The sequence below is a fragment of the Lampetra planeri genome, chromosome 23, assembly GCF_965212315.1.
Source record: "Lampetra planeri chromosome 23, kcLamPlan1.2.h2, whole genome shotgun sequence".
Lineage (NCBI taxonomy): Eukaryota > Metazoa > Chordata > Hyperoartia > Petromyzontiformes > Petromyzontidae > Lampetra > Lampetra planeri.
The window spans coordinates 2602375-2617562 of NC_136129.1; the positions used below are offsets into that span (position 1 = coordinate 2602375).

At 50.9% G+C, this 15188-nt stretch overlaps 1 protein-coding gene across 1 annotated transcript; it reads left to right on the plus strand.

Annotated features, from left to right (window-relative positions):
• Positions 1-7123: 7123 nt before the first annotated feature.
• RPL30 (ribosomal protein L30) lies at positions 7124-14072 on the plus strand. Its single transcript, XM_078604753.1, has 5 exons — positions 7124-7271; positions 7371-7418; positions 11060-11205; positions 11889-12019; positions 13954-14072. The coding sequence occupies exons 2-5, from the start codon at positions 7401-7403 to the stop codon at positions 14013-14015; spliced, it is 357 nt and encodes a 118-aa protein (XP_078460879.1). The 5' UTR covers positions 7124-7271; positions 7371-7400; the 3' UTR covers positions 14016-14072.
• Positions 14073-15188: the final 1116 nt, after the last annotated feature.

Below are 15188 nucleotides of genomic sequence, written 5' to 3' on the forward strand. Positions count from 1 at the left end.
CGATGCACCACCTGTGCCCCCTACTGTGCCAACGTGCTGTGTTTTAGCCGCCCGGCGCTCCGCCCGTTGCCCTCCGTTGCTGGAGGGCGATTGCCTCCGACTGCCTGCCTGGGTATCGATCAGCCTCCCGTTGTATCTGTACCACATGAAAATTCCTCCTGTATAGCCATGGATCGATTTTCCAACTACATGGTCACGTAGTTTTACCCAGGCCCGCTCACCATCATGAAGGCCCTTAATTATTGTGAGAAGAGGTTCTGGGTATCCGAAAGCACGATGAACAACCCAGAGTCCTGATCTATTGATAGCACCACAGGCCTTGACCACGTCAATAAAACAGTGATGTGAGTTCCGTTGAAATCCCTTACACCTCTGCTGTAGCAGACGGACATAGTATAGGGCATCAGTGCAGGACATCGCATACATTCACACAGCACACAAAGATCCCCCATAAAGCCTTAACAGACTGTTGGGGCCAATGCTGTGAGCGAGTAGCACCAATGAAGGCCGGAATAGCGCACGAGGGTCGGCTGGTCCGTAGGGCGGAGCGCTGACCGCTGCGCCACTGCTCCACATCCAACCCACCCCCTACAAGGTCACAGACCGTCGGAAGCCCCCCCCCCCCACCGGGCGTAGAGTGCCGTGGGGGGCTGCGAGCCAAAGGGGCCATTAGCGCAGCAGCCTCGTCAATAATTGAGCGTGGCAACAGCCGAGCTCCCGGCACGGGAACGCGGCGTGCGCACCGCGTGCACCTCTACCCAACGGCGACACGATGCCTTGTACATAGCCCCACATTGTTCATAGCTCTACATTGTAAATAGCTCTACATTGTACATAGCTCCACATTGTACATAGCTCCACGTGGTACATAGCCCCACTTTGTATTCCGTCAAAATGTCAGCTGGAGTTCTTGCTGCTCAAACGAGCATCGAGCCATAGGTGCTCATCCTCCTGTTCACAGCCCTGCTGGGCCAGTGGTGAAAATTACACATTCCTATGACAGGGCTGAGTCGTACCCATGAGACAACCACTGTTGTTGACGTGCGGGAAGGGGGGTGGTGATGATGATGATTGGCTGAATCAAGGCACCCCACCCCAACCGGGATGTGAACTCGGGGGCTCTACCGAGGAGCCGCTGTGGGTAATAGAGAATTGTAGATGTTAACACATAGGGGGCTTTCGCGACCAATATCATTCATAATAGAGGTTGTTTTGGGTTAGATCGCGTAAATATAAATGTGTCGTTAAACCTGCCACCACCCGACACATCCAATTAGTAAGGCTGTGTCACGTAAACAGAACGTGCCAATTTGTTACTAGTGTAATGACATAGAATTTGTCACTACGTAGCATAGCGCTGGCTGCCGGCAGGGAAGGGGATCTGAAGCTTGAAGCAGCCCTGACTGACAGCAGGCCACGTGATAGACCCGAGAGGGATCTAGGGGAAAGGTTACGGAAGGGACACGTCGAGAAGGGGGGTGTGGCCAGGGCGGAGCGAGGCCACGCTAACAGGATAAAAGGGGACCCCGAGTGGGAGCTCGGGGCTGTTGTTTGGAGTGGGATCCCTGTCGTCGTCGTTGCTACTGAAGATCATCGCCATTGTCGCTGTCGTCTCCACTTGATAATTGCGCTGCTAGACGTAGTTGGCTGTCTTAGTTATGCGCCATCAGTGTCAGACGGCAATAATTGTGTGTAGGCTAGTAACCAGTGTAGAGTTGCGTATAAGCAAGAGACAGAGAGTGTGTAACAGTGTAGGGAGTGTATTGTATATAATGTGCAAAGTGTGCTCGGTGTTTAATTAAAGAATTGCCTCCGAGAAGTTACGTCTCCAAGTCAGTCACTACACTAGTACAGCACACCAGTGTGTTGGAGAGCAAATCCACAACATTTCCAAACTGAGTACGACGTTTCGCCGGTAACAACAACCAGTATCATCAGGCGGAGAGCAGACTGCAGGAGGACTTTATTTAGACTGCAGGAGAAATTCGATGAGCTATGAAGATTTTTTTGAACACACGTTTAGTATGGGCGACGTATCGGCAAACACTCACAGCAGCAAACAATACAACAAATAACAACACTACAACAAATAACAACACTACAACAAATAACACTACAACAAATAACAACACAATACAACACACTAGTAGGGGTACAAAAAATAGACAATGGTATTCGAGTCAGGAAATATAATTAAGTAATAAATGATCATAATTGTTTTTATGAGTCCGATTTATCAAGATTGGGCAAGGCAGCAAAAACAATAAGAACAACAAGATAACACCACACAGCAGTTGCAGCAGTAGTCCCTCAATAAACTATCGATTACTATACTGCAGGTAAATGATCAACGTTACAAAGCCACATTCGCAAATGTGACTGTAAATGTGATAGCACTCCATCTTCTTTTACACATCAAATCAGCCCCCACGGCCTTATTATTGTGCCTAAAATAAACTCAACATTATTCCGTTTAACACGTAGTAGGCTTTTGTGACCAGTGTCATCCATAATACAGGTTTTTTTGGGTTAGATTGCATAAATATATAAATGCGTTGTTAAACCCGCCTGATGATGCCGGTTGTAATTTCTGGCGAAACGTCGTACTCAGATTGTAAACGTTGTGTATTTGCTCGCCAACACACCGGCGTGCTGAACTGGTAACGAATTCGCATGTAATGTTTAAGTGACAAACCTTATTAATTGATTGTGGCGGGTTTAATAACACATTTATATATTTACGTGCTCTAACTCAACATTATTCGTCAATAGCACCGTGTGTCATGGAACTTCCCTTGCTACTGTAATGAGCGACTTCCGCGACACGTCGTGTAAGGCCAATACTTATTTCTTCTCACACTGAGTACAACACTAGGTATTAATGTCTCTACTGGCTACATACAGCCCATCACTTAGCGTGGTCCCATCGCCCTCACTCGGCAACGCCGCTGGCTGGCTGGCGTGACGACAGCGATGGAAACCACGCAAGAGATCGTCCACGTGGCCGGACGACGGAGAGAGATGTCGGCGAGCAGCAACGCAGCCAGGACCCAAGACCTCACACGCGCCCCAGGTCCGCTCCCCCTTATATTCCCCCCAGGCGTGGCTAGGCCGGCCACGCCCTCTTGTGGAACCTTCGAGCAGGTTCCCGGAGTTTCTCGGCTAACCCCATCTTTCCCCTTTACCCCAGATACACCTCCTCCTCTGATTGGTTGTTACTTAACCGTGCCCGTACCCGTGATTCCCCTTCAGGTGTCACCCTGTCATTACACTACTATCAAAATATAAGAATAGGTTTTGCCCTTTCTGGCAATAAAACAGGTGTTAAGATGTTATAACACTAAACTGAAACCTTTTGCAAGGAATCACGTCTGCATTAACCACATATACTCGTGGTGAACATGTGTAGTGACATCAGGGATGTCACTGTATGGTGCCGGCCCGAGAGGGTCGTGGCATGCGATGTCCCTACATCACGGACGGCACCGGATGGGTTGCTGTGTGAGGCCGGCTCTAGCACAGCACGGCGTGCGATGCACTGTCATTGCGTACACCCCTTAGGCGGGTGTAGTACCAGCCCTAGCGGGGCTTGGTGAGCGCCGGGATAGTACGGGTACCACGCATAGCGTGTAGTGCGGACTCCCACAAGGGGGAGTGGGAGAGTGTCAGCCCAGGGGCAGGGTTGCCCCGGGCCATGGCACTCTGGTTGACCCCGTAGACACGTGATCCGGAGTGTCCACAGAGAAGGCCCCAGGTGGGGGGGCAAGGGGGTGATCACGTGTCCGGGGAGAGCTCTCAGGGGGATCGGCAGGGAGCTAGAACGCTCGAGAAGGCGGGTGGGGCCAAGGGCGGAGCGTCCCCGACCTGGGAGGATATAAGGTGGGTCCCTGAGAGGGACCGGGGTCGCTGCATCCTACAAGCTGAAGCTCCACGTCTACAAGCTGGAAGCTCTACGTCCTACGAGGCATCAACACGTGGTCGGGAACCCGAGTGAAGGTCTGACCCTTCGTAGATGTAACTCCTACGTAGTTAGCTGGGTGGTCACCACCCTAGGCTGTATCTGGTGAAGGGGCAGTTACCCCTTTGTGTTAACGGGTTGATGTTACCATAAAAGTGTTGCCTCTAAAGAACAACGTCTGCAACTCAGTTGGACTCACGACATGTGTAGTGACTGTGGTGGTCACTGTATGGTGCCGGGGCTTATGAAGCTATGGCGGATAATGTGTTGTCATTATGGGCAGCCCAGGTTACGTGGTGTAGTACCAGCCCTAGCGGGGCTTGGGTGAGTGCTGGTTAGCGCGGAGGCACCGCGAGCAGTGTGCGGTGCGAGCTCCCGGTGAGGGAGCGAGAGGGAGCGTCAGCCAGGCAGGGTTACGTTGGGGCATGATACGCTGGTTGACCTGCTGACACGTGACCGGGTGATATTGGAGGGGGGTCACCGGTGGACGGGGGCTACGTGGTGGCCACGTGGTCCAAAAGAGCTCTCAAGAACCTTCGAGAAAAAGGCAGGGCGAAGGGCGGAGCCAGCCCCAGCCCGGGGGCATATAACGAGGAACCCGTGAGGAGCTCGGGGTTTTTCGTGTGCTGGTGTTACGAAGATCCACACGTGGTCCAGGACCGAGCTTGTGGTCCAGACCAGGATAGCGAACCGTGTCAAGTTCTGCCGTAGCGTGTTTAGATGGGCATTCGAGACCCGAGTGTAGATCATATTATGTTGCGTGCTGTTGTATAATAAATAGTGTTTCTTCCAAGATAACGTCTGCAACTAAAGTTGAGCTCACTACACATGGAAAAAAAACATTCTCTGATATTATATTCTTATAGCACAGTGTGTGTCTGTGTGTGAGTGTGCGTGGCCTTGGGTGGTGAGCGGTAGTGTAAACTGTAAGCGTGCTGCGCTACTTAACCCGGCTACCCGAGTTCAATTTCCGCTCACGGCGAATGCTGTTGACGATTATCTGAACCGGTCCTGGGCCTCCCCTCGGTCGACTCAGCCTCAAATGAGTACCTGGTGGCGGTGTGTAAGCATCACCACTGGGGAGACAAAAGCGGTTGGAAAGCCCTGCCGGCTTTCATAGGTGTTACTCGCTAACAGCACTTGCCCCAACAGTCTGTTAACTGAAGAAAGAACCAAGAATACCTAGTCGGCTTTCGCGACCAATATCATCCATAATACAGGTTTTATTTTGGATTAGATCGCGTAAATATATAAATGTCGTTAAGCCGCCGCCACCCGACATAGCCAATTAGTCATCAAACTACGCCTCTTTTTAAGGACCGAAACGGGACTTCTCCACAAATCTGGCAGTCACCTGATAAAGCTAGTTGTAATTACTGGCGAAACGTTGTACTCAGATTGTAAATGTTGTGGATTTGCTCTCCAACACACCGGCGTGCTGTACTAGTAACGAATTGGCACGTTCTGCTTACGTGACAAACCTTACTAGTTGGCTGTGTCTGGTGGTTCAGTTCAGTTCAGTTTATTTTATTAGGTATAGCCCTGTGAGCCATGCGGCTCTTCACTTGGGTGCAACCGCAACAAACAACATGAACAAACATGAACAAACAACAGACGTGAGAAAATCTTGACTTAAAGCTTTCGCGACTGCAGGAATTCATGTTCTTTGGGTCTTTCGGTAAAGTCACGTAGATAGGTAAAATAATAAAATAATAAAACATCACGACGTTTTGATCGCAACACAAGCAATCGTCTTCAGGTGAAAAAATACAGCAGGCGGACTGCTGAGTCAGGAAGAAATATAGCGAGAGAGCTGCTGCAGCCAAAGGTCATAAAGGTTTGAGATGGGTACAACCCAAGGGTAAGTGGGCGGGGCTAGAGATGAAATTTGCAAGTAAATGTAAGATCGCAGAGCTAGGAATACCTCGGCGAATTATGTCTGCATTAACCACAATACCTGTGGTTGGAATGCAAAAGACCCAAAGAATATAACAGACGTGAGGTTCGGGTGGGGAGTGCTGGGCCGGTTTCTCCATATCACGGGGGTGGGGGGGTGATAACGGTTGTGAAAGAATGCATTGGTATTCTCAGGTTTTTTCGGTAAAGTCACGTAGGTAAAACATTAAAAGTAATGAAAGTAAAATAAAACAAAATAAAAATAAAATTCACGACGTTTCGGAGGCAACACAAGTCTCCGTCATCAGGTGGGACCGTCACAGCCAGATTAGCTGCATCAAGTGAAGCAATGATTCAAGTGAATGCATTGGGACAGCGACTCTGAGCTCCTGAGTTCACGTTAGGTTTAACGACACATTTATATGTTTACGCGATATAACCCAAAAAACATGAATTATGGACAAACAAATAGACAAATTATTTTAACGTTTGTTTTTTTCGGTAAAGTCACGTAGGTATAGAATGTAATAAAATAAATGAAAACAACTAAATTAAATCACGACGTTTTGGGCGCAACACAAGCGTCCGTCATCAGGTGAGAGAGCATGGCCTACTGCTGATGCAGACTGTTTTAAAACAGTTTTAATATAGTTTTCATTTATTTTATTTTTTACCAACGTGACTTTACCGAAAAAAACAAAGAGTATGAATCCTTACAGTCACGAAAGCTTCAAATCTAGAACTATTTTAATGTTGCCCGTATTGAAACGGCTGTACACCGTATGGGCCTGCAAACTCAATTTCCCTGTTTAAGAATACGGAGTAAACTACGTGGCTTGTGACAGCTATGAATCATTTGTTATAGCCAAGTCGCTTCTGAAAAAAGAAGTCAATACCCCCAGTGTGGATTTACGTGGTAATATTAGAAATATATATATAGTTTTAGTTTTTTTTAAGTGATTATTTTACCTTTCCTATACTTTGTACTCGTGTCGTTGTGTTTGTTTAAAAAGAAGAGTTGTTTGGCTCATCGGATTCCTCCAAGTATAAATATTTTGATAGGCGTCTTTAATAATCAATTCTTAGACTCACATATCCTTCGATTACAATTAATCGATTCATCGACACTCAACCCTCCCCTCCCTCGAACGCTACCCAAAAAACTCTCGCGATTTTTGGGGGGGGCTTGGGGGATGGCGCGAGTCTCGCGAGAGTTGGCGACGGGGGTGCGGGGGGTTGGGGTGGGGGCGGGTGTGGCGCGAGTCTCGCGAGAGTTGGCGATGGGGAGGGGGTTGGGGTGGGATGGCGCGAGTCTCGCGAGAGTTGGCGACGTGGGGGGGGGGTCGCGGTGCACGCCGGGAGCTCTCTCTCTTCCCCCCTCTCGCCATCTTGAGGCAGCAGCATCAGCGGCTCCGTGGTGAGGCTCGCACCGCATACTCGGCGTTACCTCCCACCCTCACGCGACGAACTTTACCCCCCTAACGCAGCCTCCGCTTCCCTTTTTGTCACCTTGCAGGTGCGGACGGACACTTGACGCTCACTGAAAATGTCCGCCAAAAAGACGGTGAGTTGCCGCGAGGCGGGCTTGGGGAGCGTCGCCTAGGCGAGGCCGGAAAAAGCCTGCGGCCTACCCACGTGTCCCCCACCCGTGGGGGTCCCGCGTAGTAACCAGCTCCGCGTGGTCGCTTGGGACTTTGGCCACGGGAGCCCTGTGGTCTCGGTGTCTCTACCCTCTTCACTTCTCCCCAGCGCGCTGTCCCTCGTTAGCCCGGGTCCCACACACACTCGGCCCCCCGTGTTTCTCGGCGTCTTTTAAGCGCCTGTAACCAAGTTAGCGCCGAGGGTTTCAGCCATCGTGTTCCCTGGCGGTCCGAGCTAGCGCCTCCACCCCGTGTAACGTTGGATCCCCCCCGATAGATCAGAGAGATCTTCATCCCCGGGTATCTCCCGCGTCTCTGTGTCATGGTGGTGGTGCCAGAGTCCCCTGAACCCTGAAATCACCGGGGTCTTCATTCCCCCTTCCCCCACCATCGTCTTCACCACCCTCGTACCAAGATCTCCACAAGCGGCGGCCCCCGAAATATTCACTCGTGTCTCCGCCCCTGCGTCTGTGCCTTAAGTAGCGAGATGTTAACTACCTCGCCAAGTCTACAGGTGGTCGTGGGTTCGATCCCGACTGCTGCTTTATATTTGTGTCTCTCCGTGGTCACGTGGTTTTTTTTTCCGAGTACGGCGGTTTTTTTCTCCCTTCACATTTAGAATTAACACCACGCGCTTAAGGTTATTTGGCTGCAGAGATTTCCACACGATGACGATAAGCCACTATCATTCGTGATGGCCTGGTTGCTCTGAAAAAAAGAGCTGTGTGCCTCAGTGGGCATTTCCTGGTGAAATTTATAATAGTTTCGAGCTGTTCAGTGTTCCCGGGGTCTCGGGATGGTCGCTGTGAATGTAGACAGACGCGTGGTTCAGCCCGCCACGTTGGCCACCTCCGCGCCGTATCCCCACTGAAGACTGCAAATAGAAACAGACGGTACAGCGAGCATTCTATTCTATCGGTCACTATCCCTACAGCATGTTTGTCAAGCCACTGCTGGATGAAGGCCATGTCGGTAATCGAGGGGATTCGCCATAACTTCACGCTAGTCGTTGCGGGTTCGTGAAGTTTGGGAATGGGGATTTGCCCAGAACTTGCGATGGTTCTCTCTGGGGCGCCTCCCCGGTTCGTCATCTCCGCAATCCAGTGCTACTACTACAGTGCAGTAATTTGTTTGCTTTTTTTTAAACCCCAAAGTCCACCGCGGATATTGAGCGGTGAAAATGAGGCCGGTGTCGGCGCGTGTGCTGGATGGATCGCTGCCTCTCAGGATCCTGAGAGGCAGCGACGGTTTGACGGGGTGTGGTGGGGGAGGTCGGGGCTTAATATCCAGCAGTGGATGGATCTTGGCTTATGAGTGTTAATTACCTCGTCCTGGTATGCAGGAGACTGGGTTCGATCGCGACCCTGACACCTGTATATTTGTAGTTTGCGTGTCTGCCTCTCTCCCTCTCCACATTGTCGTGTGCATTTTTCTCCGGAGTCCTCCGGGGTTTATTTTTTTTTCTTCACATGATGATAAGCAACTTGGTCAGGTCACTTGTGAAAAAAGCCATGCAATATAGCTCAGTGGACCGGCCCTTACTTGAATGCAAGTTTAGATATTTCTCTCAATGGGGTAGTTTTTGAAAATGTGAGAGAGGGTTGGAGACACGTGGCGAGGTTTGCACGAGTTGTCGTTTCCCGGAAGATATCCGAGGGGGTAGCGGCCGGATGTGCTCAGCCGCTCACTGCGCGTCAATGCACTGCTAGATGAGGGACCCCTCGGAGCGGGTCGTGGGGATTATTTGACCATACTTCACCCGTGCTTGTCACACAGTTCGGGTTGGTGAAGGCAGAGTGGGGGTGGTGGGAGGGAGGCTTGGTCATAAAGGGGATTGATGAAGCCACCGCTGCCTCTGATCAAGTGAAATTGAGGCAGGATTGACAGAAGCCAATGACCACTTAACTTGAATCTGATTGCTTTATCCGCTAATTATTACCACGCTTTACCCAGGAAGAAAGTAGGTAATTTTCCCTTCGAATGGACATTCGGTTGTTACTCAGTCTCCCATTTATAGCTCTAAAGGCAGTTTTGGGAATTCTGCATTTTTTTTGTGTACGTTGAACGTCTTTTGCGCCGCACGTAGCCAACCGTGCAAATCGGAGGCGCAGTGTTAGTCGATTGTCAGTGTTCGTCTATGGGCAGTATATATGTTGAACTTCTTTCACACCGTATGTAGTTAACCGTGCAAATTGGAGATGCAGTGTTAGTCACCACCCGACACACCTTACTAATTGCCTGTGTCGGGTGGGGGCGGGTTTAATGACACATATTTACGCGATCTAACTAAAAAAAACCTGTATTATAGATAATATTGGTTCGAATGCCTACTACGTGTTAAACAAACTAAAGAACACCAACAAGCAGTTCTAAAGAAATTAGTTTGTCGATCTCGATGATTTGAGTTGCATAGCACCCAGTGTCTTTCTAATATCGGAAGGAAGAGCATTCCAGACGGCCGCATTATCCACATCACCACCATGAAGTATGTATGTTGAACTTTCACACCATACGTAGCCAACCGCGCTAATCGGAGGTGCAGGGGAAGGACAACAAACTGAACACAAACAAGCAGTTCGAAATTACTTTGTCAATCTAGATGATGATTTTAAAAGGTTGCATCGCTCACAGTGGATTCCTAATATCGGAAGGCAGATCATTACAGACAGTCGCAGAAGTGCATCTGAAAACGCCGCGCGATACAGTGACCACACCACCGTCTTTGTTCGATGGTTAGCCTAGAAGGCGATGCTGCTGCGAGCGTGATCAGAGTTTGCCCGATAAACATGGATGAAGCATTACTATAACAGGGGGGTGAGTCTTATCCGTTTAGTTGACTGCTGTTGACTTCCCGCACACTGATTTTTTTATCGACCCCAAAGGGATTCTGGGCTGAGACAACAAGCCCCCTACATCAAGTTTTGAACTTGACAAAACAACTTTACAATGAATTGCGAGCCACTCTGTTTACTGCCCAGCCACCAGGGAGGGGAGCAGAGTGAGATGGGGAGAGAGAGAGGTTGGTGGTGGTCGTTGGTCATGGTTAATGCTGTTTTGTGTTTAGCTTGTCGTGCTTCCTCCACACCTCCATTTAGCACGGTTGGGGGCTATGTACGGTGCAAAAGAAGTTTGGCATGCATACAGTAGTAACGACGGTGATTGGTTCACCCAAAAAAAGTACTTCATAATATTTATACAACATAAGCAGATAATATTAAAAGTAACACTGTTAATCAATGCATTAATTAATATTTACTGTACCTACAACAGTCCATCGTTAACACAAGAATAGTCGGTAAGTGAACACATTGGCTTCTATGGAGGCCCTACACTACTATACACTACACATTGGGCTGTATGGAGGCCCGTCGTTAAGCGATCAGTCATTTATGTATGGTCGTTAAGGGGGGGTTCTACTGTCCATACATTGTGTGTTGGCGCTTTTGTATTGGTAGCACTGCTGGCGTGGCGGTGATGGCGTTTGGGTGTCCGTCGCTGTGCTGCTGTGTCCTGTGGTGCGTCAGTCCTCCTGTCATCGCTGCCACCGTTGTTCTCTTGCGTGCAGAAAAAGGCCATTGAGTCCATCAACTCGCGACTCCAGCTGGTGATGAAGAGTGGCAAATACTGCCTGGGATACAGACAGACGCTCAAGATGATCCGGCAAGGCAAGGCCAAGCTGGTGCTGCTCGCCAACAACTGCCCGGCACTGAGGTGTGTGGCGAACCGCGCACAGGCCCCTCGGCTCCGCGTGTGCATGGTTGTCCTCCTCCCGGACCCCTCCGTCGATGCCACTGCTGGATGAGAAAGTCTGCTGGCCGTTACCTTCATAGCTTATTCCTACCCCCCCCCACTTCCTCAGACAGTGATGAGAAGGAAACTTGGCACTGTGTGGAGGCACATAGGTTAGGATGGACAACGGGTAAATGAAAAGTGTGGCGTTTGGAGAGGAAAAAATGGTAGGAACGGGAAAGAGAGGGAGGGCCTTGACAGATAATGGTTTGATGATGACGACTTTAATAAAGAGATTGGTGCTTGAAAGATGAGTCCACAACTTGAGCCATTTTGGCACTCCATAGTCAGAGAGGAAAGTGGAAACAACAAATGACGAAATGTGCAGTGGACACACCTACTCTAGGGGCTATCTGCTCATGGATCGTGGTGGTGATGACGACTCCCCTCCACACGTGCGTATGTCGCCTCTGACTTCCGAGCCCTTGGCTCCCGGGCCGTGGCTCCTGACCGTGGCTCCTGATCCGTGGCTCCTGATCTGTGGCTCCTGATCCATGGCTCCCAGGCCCATGGCTCCCAGGCCCGCGGCACATGGGTCGTGACTCCCGGCCAGCGTCTCTCGAGTCTGAGTTCTGACTGCCCTCCCACCCTACTGCTGCATGCAGGAAGTCCGAGATTGAGTACTACGCCATGCTGGCCAAGACGGGCGTCCACCACTACAGCGGCAACAACATCGAGATGGGCACGGCGTGCGGCAAATACTACCGCGTGTGTACGCTCGCCATCATAGACCCCGGTGAGTAGGGGGGTGGGGAGGGGCACGGGTGGTGATGAGAGGTTTGTGCCAGGCCTGATGAAGTGGCTGAAAAACGAATGAACACATTTGTGACGCGCTCGGTTCATGTTCGCAGTCGGAGACAGAATAATTGGGAGGGAGAGAATGATTGATAAGGGATTGATTTGTGAGAGTGATTCATTAGAGATTGTACGTATGTTGAACTTGTTTTGCACCGTACGTAGCCAACCGTGCTCATCGGAGCCACGGGGGAAGGATAACAAAACTAAACACATAATTCGGAGGGAGAGGCCAGAATGATTCGAAGAGTGTAGAGAATGATACGGTGAGAGGGAGAGAGAGACAGAATGATTCAAAAAGTGTAGAGAATGATACGATAGCCGAGAGGTTCGTGCGAGACCTGGTGAAGTCGCTTAAAAAGGTTTGAACACATTTGTGACGAGGTCGGTTCATGTTCGCAGTCGGAGAGAGAATAATAGGGATGGAGAAAATGGTTCCTAAGGGAACGTATGTTTAACTTCTTTTGCACTGTGCTAATCGGAGGTACTGAGGGAAGGATAAACTAAAAAAATGATTTGGGGGGAGAGTCGAGTGATTTAAAGAGTAGAGAATGATACAGTGAGAGGGAGGAGAGAGTGATTTTGAGTCGCCAGAAACCGCAGACGAGCGGGGAAGGCGACAGCTGTGATGTTTGTCCAACTCCGCGAATAAGTGATCGTGCATGAAATTGATGAGAAGAATTAAGGTGCGAGTGATGGGGTGGGAACAGAGGAGACGAGAGGGTCTCTGACCGATGCCGCTGCGCAACGTGCCGAAGTTGAAGGGGGGGTCGGCTGGTCCAGCTGTCGTCTCTGGCCATATTGCTACTCGTCTGGTTTCACGTTCCCCCCTCCACCGATGGTGGGTTTTTTTCTTTTGTCTCGTGATGAGAGGGAAACAATTCACATCTCAGGCAGAGCAGCGCAGAAAGCGGATCTCACGGAGCTACCTTCTTGAGATCCCTTCAAGTGACCTCTGGTCCGCCCCAGGAGAGGGCAGCACTTCCCCTACCCCCTACCCGACCATACGAGAGTGACCTCTGGTCCACCTCGGTAGGGGCAGGACTTCTCCTGCCCTACCATACGAGAGTGAACCTCTGGTCCTTCACGATAGGGGCAGCACTTCTCCTGCCCTACCATACGAGAGCGAACCTCTGGTCCTTCACGGTAGGGGGCAGCACTTACCCTACCAGCGTTACCACTCGAGGGTAACGTTCGGTGCTGGCCACAAATGATGGCTCAACGAAGTGGCAGCTTATCATTGTGTGGAAGTTTATAGCAGCAGCCAAATAACACTCTAAACGCGTGATGTTGATTCTAAATTTGGAGAACAAAACTAGGGAACCCGGAATATAAATCTACGCGACCATGGGGAGAGGGAAACACGCAAACATAACAGATGTTGGTCGGGATCGAACCCCACGACCTCCTATATACCAGGCGAGGTAGTTAACATTTCGCCAACCGTGCGAAGGGAGCCACAGCTGCTCTGTGTGTCCGGACAACTCCTGCTCCACGCCATCAGCGTCATTCAATGCAGAGTCGTTTTGCACTTTTCCTGTCATGCCGCTCGTCTGACCCAGGAGAAAGCCTCGCCAAGTCTCGTGACTTGTTCTCAGGAGGGGCCTGAACAGGTTTTCACTGTCGGGGAGGGGGGAGGTGATGGCTTTTGAGTGATCCCAATTGAGTCTCTTTGGTGGAGTAGTTGAACAAAAATGTGGCGAACTTGAACCCTGACTGGCCTATGAGTGATGATTGTGCCACGTGCATGCTAACCTTGTCTATCCCCCTCCCCCCGTGTCCTCTCTCCCACGTCTCTCCCCCACTTTTCCGCCACTTCCGTGTCTCCCCCACCACCGTGTCTCCCCTCCCGCGTGCGTCTCGTCTGTGCTCCAGGTGACTCGGACATCATCCGCTCCATGCCAGAGCAGCAGCAGCCGCAGCCCGGGGACAAGTGAAGTGGCGGGGGTCCCACGGCGCCCCCCCCCTCACACCAATAAAGCCCCCCAATCGAGTCCCGTGGTTCGCTTCCTGCCTCCGTTCCTCGCGTACCGTGAACGCCGCTTGGAATAAAAGATGGCGTTTGCCGGCGTTTGCGACCCGCTGCAGAGCGGTTGAGTGGTGGCTGGCCAGGTTTTGTCTGTTGACTTTTAGCGCCAGTTTTTGTTTATCCGGCTTCCCGTCCCCGCAAAGGGGAGATACCGGCATCGGCGGTGACTCGCGGTTTTTGCGAGGTTCTGGTCTGTAAGAGTGTCGTGTACATGCCTTGAATGGAGCACGAGGTGGCTGTAAGAAACTTGGAGGGAAAAAGAGAATTGATGGGAGTGAATTTTAAAGTTTGGCGAGTGGGTGTTGGGACCTGCAGTGTGGTGAGTGGATTTTGTGATCTGCAGTGTGGTGAGTGGATGTTGTGACCTGCAGTGTGGTGAGTGGGTGTTGTGACCTGCAGTGTGGTGAGTGGATTTTGTGATCTGCAGTGTGGTGAGTGGATGTTGTGACCTGCAGTTTGGCGAGTGGGTGTTGGGACCTGCAGTGTGGTGAGTGGATTTTGTGATCTACAGTGTGGTGAGTGGATGTTGTGACCTGCAGTGTGGTGAGTGGGTGTTGAGACCTGCAGTGTGGTGAGCGGATGTTGAGACCTGCAGTGTGGTGAGTGGATTTTGTAACCTGCAGTGTGGTGAGTCGGTGTTGAGACCTGCAGCGTGGTGAGTGGCTTTTGTGATCTGCAGTGTGGTGAGTGGATGTTGGGACTTGCATCGTGGTGAGTGGGTGCTGTGACTTGGTGGGTCACTTCAACTGCCCAGTAGCGGTGTCCTTCACGAGCCTCTGCCACAGACCGACTCGGTACACGTGGGTACCCGGGCGTGGGTACACGAGCCCCCACTTAGTTCCACATGCTCCTCCCCGCACGCCATCTCTTCACCCAGCCCACCGGCCCTCAACTCGATCGAGCATGCGCTATTGTGGGCAAACGGACACGCAGGAGACGCGGACGGAGGTTTGCCAGCGAATGATTGCGCTGCTACAAAATGCAGTGCATCCGCGACTGATTGTGGAAGTTGTAGGCACATGTATGGAGTAATTGGGCGTGGCTTTGCCCATCTAAGGAATACTGCAAATGGAATTGCGTT